The sequence below is a fragment of the Rhinoderma darwinii genome, chromosome 4 (assembly GCF_050947455.1).
Source record: "Rhinoderma darwinii isolate aRhiDar2 chromosome 4, aRhiDar2.hap1, whole genome shotgun sequence".
Taxonomy (NCBI): domain Eukaryota; kingdom Metazoa; phylum Chordata; class Amphibia; order Anura; family Rhinodermatidae; genus Rhinoderma; species Rhinoderma darwinii.
Window position 1 is genome coordinate 351,814,441 of NC_134690.1, and position 14,451 is coordinate 351,828,891.

Sequence of the window (14,451 nt, forward strand, 5' to 3'; positions counted from 1 at the left end):
AATCCTAAACTGGAACAGAACGTTCCTGATGCACAAACAGAACCGATAAAAACACAGGGACATATACAGAAACACCGAAAAAGGCCATACTTGCAAATGGACACAGCCAGGCCAGAAATGCTGATGAAAGGGCGAGCAGGTGCTTTAAATAATAATAGCCACTCCCACTAGTCTTGAGGGGAGTGGTGTGTGGTGCATGGGATGTGTAGTAAGAAATAATAAATGAATAGTGTGTGTGCAAGTGTAATACTATAAGTGAAATATAGGGGGCAGTAATAAATGAAGTGCCTCAATAGAAATAAATGGATAATGGGGTGCAAGTGAGTGAAACATGGAGGGATAGTGTGTATGTCATGAGGCACAACGTGTATAGCCAGGTAGAAGCCTATTTGTGACGCCTTGATAATTCATAGAGCGGGCTACCCTGCTTGCTATGCCAAACAACAACACACCATGCTCTCCCAGCATCAAAGACCCGGCTGTGTCCAAGAGAAGCGAATATACATAATAATGAAAAATACCTGGGGTATTGGTAATCATTTTGGCCAAAAGGACGCAAGCTCGCAATCCACGACAAGGATCCCCAGACTTGCGAGTCCCTAAATCCTAAACTGGAACAGAACGTTCCTGATGCACAAACAGAACCGATAAAAACACAGGGACATATACAGAAACACCGAAAAAGGCCATACTTGCAAATGGACACAGCCAGGCCAGAAATGCTGATGAAAGGGCGAGCAGGTGCTTTAAATAATAATAGCCACTCCCACTAGTCTTGAGGGGAGTGGTGTGTGGTGCATGGGATGTGTAGTAAGAAATAATAAATGAATAGTGTGTGTGCAAGTGTAATACTATAAGTGAAATATAGGGGGCAGTAATAAATGAAGTGCCTCAATAGAAATAAATGGATAATGGGGTGCAAGTGAGTGAAACATGGAGGGATAGTGTGTATGTCATGAGGCACAACGTGTATAGCCAGGTAGAAGCCTATTTGTGACGCCTTGATAATTCATAGAGCGGGCTACCCTGCTTGCTATGCCAAACAACAACACACCATGCTCTCCCAGCATCAAAGACCCGGCTGTGTCCAAGAGAAGCGAATATACATAATAATGAAAAATACCTGGGGTATTGGTAATCATTTTGGCCAAAAGGACGCAAGCTCGCAATCCACGACAAGGATCCCCAGACTTGCGAGTCCCTAAATCCTAAACTGGAACAGAACGTTCCTGATGCACAAACAGAACCGATAAAAACACAGGGACATATACAGAAACACCGAAAAAGGCCATACTTGCAAATGGACACAGCCAGGCCAGAAATGCTGATGAAAGGGCGAGCAGGTGCTTTAAATAATAATAGCCACTCCCACTAGTCTTGAGGGGAGTGGTGTGTGGTGCATGGGATGTGTAGTAAGAAATAATAAATGAATAGTGTGTGTGCAAGTGTAATACTATAAGTGAAATATAGGGGGCAGTAATAAATGAAGTGCCTCAATAGAAATAAATGGATAATGGGGTGCAAGTGAGTGAAACATGGAGGGATAGTGTGTATGTCATGAGGCACAACGTGTATAGCCAGGTAGAAGCCTATTTGTGACGCCTTGATAATTCATAGAGCGGGCTACCCTGCTTGCTATGCCAAACAACAACACACCATGCTCTCCCAGCATCAAAGACCCGGCTGTGTCCAAGAGAAGCGAATATACATAATAATGAAAAATACCTGGGGTATTGGTAATCATCTATATGTTGCAAAATTTACAACAGATTTCACTGATTTATTAAATAGATGAAAATTCCACAATACTTGCAGTTTTACTGCAGCATGTGACAGTTTGAAAAAGGGGCCCACTGTGACTCTATTGCCCAAGGGCCCACATAAACCTGGAGCCGGCCCTGATTGAATGGGATACACCCTCTATGGAAGGGGTTGTCATAATGAAACAACCCCATTAATTTGACATTACCCTGTTACATCTAAGAAAAACCAGGCAAGATCATTGTGATTCCACTATTGAATGATCGCTGATTATTATCATGCAATTGTAACAGGTATCTGGGAGTCAACAATACATTGAATGTTAGGTCTGAGTTAACAGCCATGAGAAAACAGTTAACGTTCATCGATTGGTATCATTATGATTAATTGGTTCATTATAGAACATAAAAAATCCTTGAAATGTTTATCGTTTTGAATTAAAATTATTATATGTATGGCTTCACTTTATGAAATACCTCCAATTCATACCTCCTAAGTGTTTGTCTTTTGGGGGGACATTTTCTAATTCTCACCACTTTATTGATTTTATCTCGTTTACTGTGTGTGCCCTTTTTTAGATTTGTCTTCGTCACAAGGATTTTCAGGGTGTGGTGCCCCTAGGGGTATTTCTTCCAACAATGTAGGGTTATGTGGGGCCATTTAAATCCTCACCCTCTGCAATCGAAGCTCCCTCTTCTGAGGGAGCCACCCACATTTTTGCACCCTCACTGTGTTTTTTCATAATCAATTCAACTTTAATGATGAATTTGCAATAAAGTAGGATTTTAAATAAACCAGGAATCATCAAACATTTATAGCAGCAGACCATGAGCCACAAAGTAAAACAACAAGCAAAGTTAGAAAAAGGGGGCATAAAACCAATCTTCAAGGAGGAGAAGAGCAGAGCATAACAAGTGGGAGTATCTCAAGGGGAGAGGGGGGAGCAAAATGTTTATGCAGCTTTAGGTAGTACCGTAGCAGTAGAATTGTGATATTTGCCCTCAGCATTTCTACACTTATATACCCACTTTTTGAAAGAGAGGGAGGAGCTCACTGACTATCCAGTCTGACAAGGATGGTGCTCGTGGGGCCTTTGATCCCTTAGATCCCTGAATTTCAGCATGGTGGATGTCATATGGTTTATCTGGCCCCAATTGCATCTTTCCCCACCAATACTTACCGTTTTGATTGGTTTAAAAAAAAAGAATACTTTTTAAAAAAAATAACATTTTTAATCCATAAAATTAGCTCGCCCACGAGCACACTAAACGAGCACCTACCTTTTTTTCCGTCTCTACAAGCTACATGCTGAGGTACAGGCCAAGCATATTTTATTTAATAGATCTATGCACATATCTATTAACAAATTGGTTTTTCGAGTGTGGTGGTCATGTGTGCCCATTTTACCATTAAATTTAATTCAGAAAACTTTGTATTGCTAGGTTTAAAACAAAATTTGGCGTGAAAGCAATGATCCAACTTTATTTAAAGGGAAACTGTAGTTGAACACTTACAGAATTAAAAAATTGAAGCTCCTTGGCCCCGATGCAAAATCCTTAACAGGACCCCCACCTACCATGTGTCATTTATGATACTGGTGTCTTCTTATATGGCAGTGTGGCTTTTGGGCCTTCTTAGGCACCAGGGCCCCAGTGCTGTAGCTACCACCCTGCTCACTTATATCCACGATGAAAGAGTTACAGCACTCAGCGGATCTGACCCAGTTGGTGGTCATCAGAGATTTCTGCATCTTGGGATCATGAACCGCACACTTGCATGGAAATCCGTTTGCATCCGTGCGGGATGGATTTGTGAAAATGGGCAAAAATAGGAAATGTTCACACGGTCTGTCAGAAAAATGTTCGTGTGAATAGCTCCATAAAAGTACATTCATTTTAAGGCAGCCGTGTGATGACCGTAAAAAAAAATGGCACATGGCCGATTATCCCGTTTGTGTGAATAAGGCCTTAGGCTACATTCACACGCCAGGAAAAATGGCCATGTGATGGCCCTTTTTTTTAACGGCCGTCACATGGCTGCATTAAAATGAATGTGCTTCTATGAGGCTATTCACACGTCCGTTTTCAGAACAATGTAGTTCTATGGCTGTATCCATATGGCCATTTTTTTTTTTTTTTTTAATGCCCCGTTAATACTGGGCGTCAAAAAATAGGACATGTCCGATTTTTGTCCGTTTTCACTGCCAGGCGGCCCCCATAGAACTCAATGGGTCAGTTTTGAATGGACGTTTTTCAGGAATCAATCCTTGTGATGGCCATTAAAAACTGACCCTCACAAGAGGCGTCCCCAGGCACTGCGCTACTTTAAGCGCTGAGCCCGGGGAAGCCCTTGATGACACGGTCCATATATGGATAGTGATGTCAGAGCTTTCAACTATGGAGTCCCCGGCCAGAGCATCGTATGATCTCTGGTCAAGGACTCTTGCCTTGGGAAAGCCCTTGACGTCACTGTCCATATATGGACAGTGACGCCAGGGGTTCCTCCAGGAACGCAATCCCTAGCCAGAGTATTGCCAACGCTCTGGTCCGGGATTCTGCTACTGGAGGAGCCCCTGGCGTCACTATCCATAAATGGACTTTTGACGTTAGGGAGTCCTTGTGGAGCGGACTCCACTGGGAGAGGGATGTGTTTCCATGGATGGGCCAGATCTACCTGAAAGAAAGATTACCGTTCATCTGTACCACATCCCCTCGTCTAATCTTCCAGTCGTTGGCAGTTTGGAGATGAGATGTGGGCCAAGAGCAACGATCGCAGTAACGTTTGAACAGCGAAAATCTTTAGCAATTATTGTCACATTTAATAGACCATCTTTCGATAACTGCTGTTCAAAGTATCTGATGGACATTTTGATCAGTATTATCATTGGGGACAAGTTTCTACTTCCCAGCGGGCCACGTTATCGTAGCTCTTTCGATACCGCTGCTGAGGATAATTGTTATGTGCACAAACAATAAACAATGTTATCATTACATTTCTTAGGTTATATCGTTGATCTTTTTGTGCATTAACACTGAGCAGTTATCGTTCCGATTGTTCAGAAACAAATAAATCATGACCCAGTATAAACCGTCCTTAAAAGTGCGCTTCATTTGTGTCGTCTATGTGACGATTACATATACAGTACATTGTATCACACATTTATCAAAATACAGGCTGAATTATCATTATGTGTATGGATATATCTGATTATTGGGATATAAAGACACAAATAAGCGAATAAGAATCTGACTTCAGTTTATGAAGTGCATAGGAAAAAAAATCCAACTGGGGGTGGGAAGGAGAAGCAGGGCGGAGAGTTGAGCAGCCTGAGGAATTGGAAGCTTTTGTGCTGATGATTGTAAAGTTTCGCTCTCTTCTTGTAGTTGCTTTTGTTTGTAAGAGCTGCATGTGTGTCTATGTAACAAGCCCTCCCAGGGGATCAGTGTGAATGAATCCAGTTCTCAGCAGCAGCAGCAGCAGCAGCGGCAGCCCTCTACCCATGATCAGCAGGCAGCAGCACACAGCTTAGTGTCCTTCCCCTGCCTGCATCATGCTGCCTCTTGTGTGTGATCTGCCCAGATGCATGTAACATGGATTAGGAGCACAGGAGGAGCACAGCACAAGGAGCTGGAGTTGGAAGAAGTCTTTGTACTGACTGCATTGTACAGTCCCTGCACCTAACAGAGGGGATCACTTGTATTTTATCCAGTGAGTGCATTGTATGGATGTGGACATGAACATGCTTGCACTGACACAGGGAGAGCAGTGCCAGGTCTGTGCCCTGCCAGGGATGCTGGAGACCAGGCAGAAGAAGAGCAGGACCCGCAGGAAAAGGAAGGAGCTGCTGCTGGGGCAGATGTGCTTCATGGGCTGCCTCATGCTGCTGGCTTCAGCTGTCTCCCACTGGGCAGGAAAACTGGGTGAGTTCTTGTTCTGTATAGTGTTAACTTTCAGACCTGGGGTCCATCAGATGCCTGGACTCACATTGAATGGTCATGGTGGATGCTGTGGCATTAACCACATCTTTGCTAGTAGAGAAGCTGAGTCAAAGAATATAGCATTTTTTTGCCCTGCTCAGGCGGTTACATGGGTAGTGCATGGAGATATAAATTGGCACAGGGTACAGTATTATGCTTGGACATGGACTAATGTGTTTGATGAGGCAGCATGGTACCCACACTCCACATCAGCTGCCCTTCAAAAATCTGAAGCTTGCCAACATATGGCAAGTGCTGTCAAGGAGAGGAGCTGTGTAAATGACAGACTGTTTGTGTTTATTATTGCATGTATCTATTATTATTTTATTTATTATTATCATTGTTAGTATTATTATTTGCTATTATTATATATATATTTATTTACTCAATATTTACAGCACATTGTCATTGTAGGGAGAACTGTGCAAGTAGTTTCAAACCACAAACATGCAAATTGCCATTAAGTTTGGGCTGTAAGTGGTAAAGTCACTGGCTGTTTTACTACAGATCTCCCCCGGATTAAACCATACCATGTCTGCAACCGCTCATGGGTCACTGGATAATTACATCCTCATACCAAACTACCTAAAATGTGAATTTCTTTAGATTTTCCATTTCATGTGTGACTCAGCCGCACCATTCATCATGAATGTACACATTAAACAATACAACTTGCTTAGCTTGCAGACATATGTGCCCAGTTCCATCAGGGCAGTTTGGAGCAGAGCTTACATATTGCATTTTTGTAAACTGGGCATAGATGTCAATTTTGGTTAAAAATCAAGAATACATTTTTGTGCTTAGTGTATGAATGTATCCACAAAACACCAAAAAATAATTGTCACAATGCAAATGATTTCAATCACACTGGAGAATTTCCTGAGGATTCACAACCAGTGTGTTGAACTTGGCTCAAGGTGAATTATGATAAATGATGAATCAGAATTTCAGAACATGTCTGATATATTTTTCTTATGGTTTCAAGGCTTTTAATTGATAATATTTGACCGTTTTGGTATAATAGACGAATGATTGTCGTTATTAGTTGTATCTTGTGAGAAATCGATACATAATTTGAGTAAATTGTGTTCATTTCAAAACAAAAAAGCGTTTTCCAACCTTATGTGTGTTCGAACAAGTGTAGCAGAGCTGTATTAGTAAATTTGTGGCTGCATTGTTTGGACATTATGATAACTCCTTGAGTTCAGATAAGGCAGTAGTTTACCACCAGTCTTATGCGAATCCACCGATTGGGCATCATTAAAATGAGTAGCGCTTAATGACAAACTGAGCTCTACTACATTTGACAAACTTTACTCTGCTACGTGTAGCAAATTGAGGACTGCTGAATCTGACAAACTCAGATCTATTACATCTGGCAAATTCCGCTCTGCCATATCTGTAAAGGAGCATATAAATCTATGTCCTGTGGGGACACTGTAAAAAATACCCTCTTTGCTGGTGATGAGAGTCATGCTGACATGAATGGCTGAAGGAAACTGAGAATAAACACTGAGAGACATTGAGTGACTTGAAAAGACTGTTGCGAACAGGTGAACTGAGTTGTACCAAGGAGGGTGATACTGTATTTACTGACAGCAGCTGTCTTCTTGGTGGTCTGAGAACTGCAGAGTAAAAATATTAAGATTACAAGTAAAACCTTTGTTATCTTGAGGCTGACACTTGAAGGAATGAATGACATGTGTCCATGAGCAGCAGGCCAAATGTATACACTAATACATGAGAAATGTTGAGGGATTGCAAACATCAATGATCCCAAGTAATCCCAGGTTACTTCTGGCCTTCCAGCTGTTCTGGTGTCCGCTGCTCCCAGTGACTGTGATATGAATCATACAAGTGTTGGATAGGCAGCTGAAAAACCTCGGATTGCCTGTTGCTGACCTAGAGTATATAAAACATTCATTGAGCTTTGTATCAAACTGTATAAAAACAAACTAATTGGGATCCCAGGATCACAACCAACACAAGAGCGGCCTCACATAGAGCTACTGAATGACATGTTGGCCTGACCATGGACTGTATGATAAAGTGCAGAATAGTCCACAGTAGTAATTGTGGCTGCAGAGAGAATTGCTGTCAGTGACATGTAACACTGAGAATAGTAATGGAGTGACCTATTTTTCCTATTATTATCTTCTGAGCAGATCTGTTTCTTTTACCCACATTTAGATATTGCAGTATATCTGCTGAGTGAATAGAATTGTCCCCAAAGGATAATTGTGACCGTACATGTTGTATTCAGTGATACAAGTAACGATTGACCTTGATGTTATAATGTCATAGTTGTATGAAAGGTGGAGTTTGTTTTGTTTTTTTTTGGTTCTTAGCTATGAGAAATGAGAAACATGCCCACAGTCTTCTGTATAGGGGCCAAAATAACTTAGAAACAGCTGAATATATTAAAAAGGCTTTTCACAAGAAGACAAATTAGGAACTTATAGAGTATAATGTTCTATTTTATGTACTAATTCTCTCTGATTTTTGTCTCCGACATCTGTAAATTGATAAAAGGGGTTGTCTCATAAAGACAATCCTATCTATATTCCCTATTAGGTAATATGGACGTCATGAGGGGGCTCCGCTTCTATAAGTCACTTCGGCAGACTCAGCCAGTCCAGCATTATGGCATTGGATACTACATTTCTTCTGCAGCGGCTACATAAATGTTGAGAACGTTTGTTAATATATTTCATTACTTATCTTGCGGTGATCCTGAGTTACACATTGGATATTATCCGTTAATAAGAAGCCTGAAATCTGGAACAAACATGCAGATTTTACCACAGATTTCTATATGGGTTTTATGAAACCCAATTCACATGCATTGTACTGTACTTTAGTTGAGCATTCCCCATGGAAAATTGCCTTATAATCCTGAGATACAATTCTGCTGGCTGCTGTGAGAGTTAGGCCTAGTTCACATGGAGTATTTTGCAGGCAGAAAAAAATCTGCCTTAAAGTTCCTTCAGGAATGTTGAGGCAGATTATGACCTGCCTGCGCTTTATTGCTACGGCTTTTGTTGCGTTTTTCAACCGTGGCAATTGAGAACCGCGGGCAAAAAAACGCAGTGAAAAATGCTTTTTCTGCCTCCCATTGATTTTAATGTGATGTCAAAGGCGGAACCACGGCAAGAAAGCAAATGCTGCTTTTTTTAGTGCGAGTGGCTAAAAGCCATCCGGGAAAAAAGAACGCCTCCGTCTCCCATTGAAATCAATGGGAGGCGATTTAGACAGTTTTTTGCGCTGATTCCGATGCGGTTTCCGCATAAAAATCAGCGCCAAAAATGAAAGTGTGAACTGGACCTTATACTTTTCTTCTAGATTAGTTCAAAGTACTTGGTGTAAAGATTATGCTTCCCAGAATGCAAAGCGTTACAAGTATTTGTTACTTAAATTTTTATGTAGATTCTTTCTATATGAAAACTATAAAATAAAGTGAAACAGTGAAAATCTTGTTTTTCCAGGTTTCCTGTGTACTTCTGTCAGTGACAGTACGATCTCCGATCTCGTGGCATGCCAGAATACTATTTACAAAACATTGTCAGTCATTCTTAGTGCACTGGTGTGAGGTCGGAGAGGTGGATACATTTTTAGAGGGACTCCTTAAAGCATGCCTCTACCTTAGTATAATTATATTGAAAAAAAATGGACAATTAGTATGTCTGAACTTTGCTTAAGGTTGTGAAATGGTAATATCCGGCAAGACAGCACCGATTATCACTGCCGCTTTAAGGCGTTTGGATCACATTCATTACCTCTGCTCGAACCATTTATTTAACCAAAACTAAAGGTAACAAGTGACAACAGCATTTAGGTATAATCTATCCAATATATTTATATTATTTCTCATCGCTGTATTTCTTTATTTTCTTCACAAATTATTTTAGATTAATGTTATATATATATATATATATGTATATATATGTATATATATATATATATATATATGTATATATATATATATGTGTATATATATATATATATATTTTTTTTCTCAGTTAAGGTTATTTTCTATTGTTATCCATGTATTCTAAGGGCATATGGATTAGATAGAGGAGGACCCCTTGCTCAGGACGGCCTCTACTAAGCAGTGCAGTAGGGGAACTAAGTTAGAGCTGCTCCCACTGTGGACGACCTGGCCCATCTATGAATTACTTGGTCACATATTCATTTGAATAGACAGCATGTAGTACTATATTTGCCCTGCAGTGGACGCTAAAGAAGACATGAATATCTGGCTCTAGCTTTCCCCAGCGATAACAGTGGATCAATGGGGGTTCCAGTAGCTGGACCTGCGGCGATCAGCTGATTACTGGAATAGCTGTCTTAAAAGAAGGGGTTGTCTTCATGGGACAACTCCTTTAACTTACACTGTGATCCTGCATAAAGTCATCAAAATAGCTGCTCGTGAATGCTCCACTGCTCTCCCGTTCTCTTAGAGTACATAACATGCTGATATCTGTCTGGCCTATCAGATTGAACTTGCTTTACCTGCTGAACAGTAGTGAATGTAATTGGTTAAATCCGTCTTAATACAAACTCTACCCCACAGACTTCAAACATAGGAAAACCTTTTAGACTTTACACCTAATTATAAATTCTTAAAAATGGGGCAGTTAGGTACTAACAAATGTAAGACACCCTTTTATATGTACTACTAAACTTGATAATACGATAGCTTAAATATCTAATAGTCAGAAATTATATATCTGGGGCCTCATAGCAGCCGCATTGGCCGCTACAGTTATAGCTTTTGTAACAATATTATTAATCTCCATTGGGATTTGGGAATTTTGAAATAGGTATAAATTACAAGGAGATACATTTTCATATATTTTGGACCCTATTCTGTTCTGAATTATACTAGGAAAGACTGTCTTCTAGCTTGGTAATATTAACAGTGCTTCCAAATATATGAATGTGTTCCCTCTTCTATTGAATTTTATAGAACTTCTGTTGATGAGGTTTTAGGGATGCCAAAATTGATGAACTCCAAGTATTTCCTTCGGATTGTCTACATGGATGTCTACCAATACTATCTTTTTTCATGCCCCAGGATCATGTCAGACAATAGTGAACCCTGGAGCTCCTGACATGTCAGACCATAATTAGGATCACCGAAGGCTTCTTTGTTCTGGCAATAAGAGGGTCCCAGCTCACAGATTGTGCTCTCTTCTGATGTCTCAATGACATTCTTCACTTAAAGGACTCGAAGCTCAGACATGAAATCTTGTGAGACTAGTCAGGATCTCCTATTTTCCATAACCTTAACTAGAGATGGTACAAATGTGACTCCAGTTCCCTCAGTAGACCTTCAAGAATTTCTAGAAGCTGCCAGGCTGCCTCTCATTTCTAAATCAGACTGGTTATTATTCTCTATTCTTGATATCTTGGGGAAAGACCCTCTCATCAGGTAACCAAAGTTTACCATGGCTAATACCTTGCGTGGGCCATCTTTTATGTTTTTCCCTTACTATGAACATTGTGGGCCCTTGTATTTGTAAGTCTACCTTTAGAAAACACAGACTCTCCTCTCTGCTGTTTAATATCTCCACATTCAGAATGTTTATTTCCACACATATAGTACTCTATGTAATATTTTTTAAGTTGTTGAATATTGATGATTGATGCAGCCTTAGTCCTTCTACCCACAATTTTCTCCCCTCTCCTTTTTACCTCCCATCTGAATAAATAAAAATAGATAATTTTTCATTTTCAACCACTACTTTGCTACTTTTTAGCCATGGTTGATAATATGCTTTGAATTTTACGATCTACCTTTGGCTTATAGCACTGAACCTATAACTGCTCATCTACTAAATTGATAACTTTTTGGTATCCGTTTATTTTACTTCAGTGCAAAAGAAAATACATTTCTTTATATAATCTATGACATATATAGTAGGCCAGTTGTCTCAAACATCTATTATTTCTCTCTGAAGTGTGAGATATGTGAATTCTTGTCTCCTAAAATAGTACAAGGAATGTCAATCAAACATTTTAATCTAACAGGACTTTTAGACACATATATATATATATATATATATATATATATATATATATATATATATATTTCATATATTATTTATAGTAATAAACTCTTCTATACATGCATTTTAAAGTTTATATAGGGTTTTTAAAGGTGCCTTAAATGGTCTTATTTACATAATAGGGTATTTTAAAACTAGGACCTTCTAATACGTCAATCACAGTATATTAGTGAATTTACTCCCCAAGATTTCCATTCCGAGATGTAATTGTATGTGACGTACAAGCTGCATTATGTATTAGCCATACACCATTTCATTGTAACTTTACGACGCTCCTACAGAGAATTCTTGTTTTTGCAATTCCCTTTAAAGGTCTTGATTTCAGGTTAAGAATCTTAGCTGTCAAGTCCGCTCCAAGATGATGACTCCATATTACGCAGGTGGAGAAAGAGAGCTGCTCATGATATTGATCTGGAAGACATCATGTAGAGGAGTCATACAGACATGCTGCGGCCCTGACATGTGTATGCTTTCAAACCTGCGCTCAGATATTTTAGCGAATGTCATAGTAGATGCATTAAGAACAAAATGGTTTACTTTTTGCAAAATGTTACCATAATAATCTAATAATAGATTAATATTAATCTCTTAATAATTAAAAAAAAAAGGAAACTGCAGACGTATGCAAGTTATACAGTTGCACCTAATCAACTCACCCTAACCTAGAGTTATTTTAGAATGGCAAGAACTTGGGCTGAAGGGTAGAATGCAAGAAACACAATGAGAAATTGGGCTTATTTAAACCTTCCGAGAAATATTAAATAAATTCTCGGTGTCACCAAAGGATTATTTATACTACCACCAGTGGAGACATTTAGTAAATCCGATCTGCAAAAAGCATCCTAATCTATGGAATCAGATGGATTTTTACAAAATAATACCTAAAATAGAAGAGAGACCCTCAATATCAGGTAATTATTATATATTTCATATAAAAGAAATAAACTATAAAAAGCTAAATAATAATTGTTTTAACAAATAAGTTAAAAAAATGTACCCAGATATTAAAATATCAGTACTTCAAATTTGGGAAAAACCATAAAAGGGTTGGAAAGATACTAATGTTGCATTAAAATCGGAGATACTAAGGCTGGGTTCACACGACCTATTTTCAGACGTAAACGAGGCGTATTATGCCTCGTTTTTACGTCTGAAAATAGGGCTACAATACGTCGGCAAACATCTGCCCATTCATTTGAATGGGTTTGCCGACGTACTGTGCAGACGACCTGTTATTTACGCGTCGTCGTTTGACAGCTGTCAAACGACGACCCGTAAAAATACAGCCTCGTCAAAAGAAGTGCAGGACACTTCTTTGGACGGTTTTGGAGCTGTTTTCTCATAGACTCCAATGAAAACAGCTCCAAAAACGGACGTAAAAAACGCCGCGAAAACGGCGCGAAAAACGCCGCGAAAAATGCGAGTTGGTCAAAAAACGTCTGAAAAGCAGGGTCTGTTTTCCCTTGAAAACAGCTCTGGATTTTCAGACGTTTTTGGTCACTACGTGTGCACATACCCTAAGGGAACTTCAAAGGAAGCTAAGTTTCAGAGTCTATGGCGCTTTTAATGTCGGATTTACACTCAAAACTACTGGGAATCAAGAAACCCTTGAGAAACAACCTCCTACTGATATTTGTCCAAAATGTGCATTTCCAAAGGCTGGACTCTGGCACTCAATTTGGAGATGTCCTCAAGAGGTTCTAGCGATTAGTGGTTTTGTTTATAAACTCCGTACTGGACAAATTCTTTAAATCCCTGGACCCTTGTCTTTAACTCTGGCTTAGAAATATATGAAATTGAAACCAGGAGAATTATCCCTCTAATGACATTGACAGCTAAGAAGATCATTTTGAACTCACGGTTAAAACCGCCCTACCCAGAGTTTCTCAACACACTCAAATTTTATACTACATTGGAATGGCTCTATATCTACCAGAAACAAGGATACCAGAGGAAATACTGGGAAAGGTTGATGAAATGCTTGTTTGATAAACAAGATATATATAATTTTTTTTATTATAACAATGGGCCTTTTTTCCCATGTACTCAATCAGGGGTGTGGGGCAATCAGGGGTGTGGGGGCGGGGTTCTATGTTGTTAAATTTTAGGGAAATTAATATTTTTATTTGCATGACCTTTGTGTTAATATCTGTAATTTTGAATAATGTCAGAATAAACGATTTAAAAGGAAAAAATAAAATTAAAAAACTCACCCTAACCCCTATACAGTTGCGTACATCTGCCATTAACATCTAAAAAACTGATATTTTAAGGTATTTAAGTGCAGCATTCTGGTAATCTACACTTATCAGAACATGGCAAAAAATTGTATCCAGACATATATCTCCTAATTGTAACCTAAAGCAACACTCTTTTAGCACACCTCTGGATACATAGGATTATGGTCATGTTACAGTACACATTTTGAAAAATAAGTTAGCATCCAAAATAATTAAAAATATATTAAAAGGGAAATTCACCCGAAAGTGAACCTCTGACATATGACAGATATACTGTATGTCAGAAGACCACATCTGTGAAGTCTGTGAGCTTGATCCTCCAAAACTATAGCAGGCCAAGCTCAATCATATTGATCAGAGAATTTCATAATTGCAAATCTCTGACACAACATTTTAAATGCT

The 14,451-nt window shown here is 39.2% G+C and overlaps 1 protein-coding gene across 1 annotated transcript in view; it reads left to right on the forward strand.

Moving 5' to 3' along the window:
- The first annotated feature begins 5,102 nt into the window (after positions 1-5,102).
- Positions 5,103-14,451, forward strand: part of SLC24A3 (solute carrier family 24 member 3) — a 354,780-nt gene continuing 345,431 nt past the window's right edge. The window contains exon 1 of the mRNA XM_075862964.1: positions 5,103-5,681. Coding sequence (XP_075719079.1) covers positions 5,483-5,681 — 199 coding nt within the window. The 5' untranslated portion in view covers positions 5,103-5,482. The remainder of the gene's footprint in view (positions 5,682-14,451) is intronic.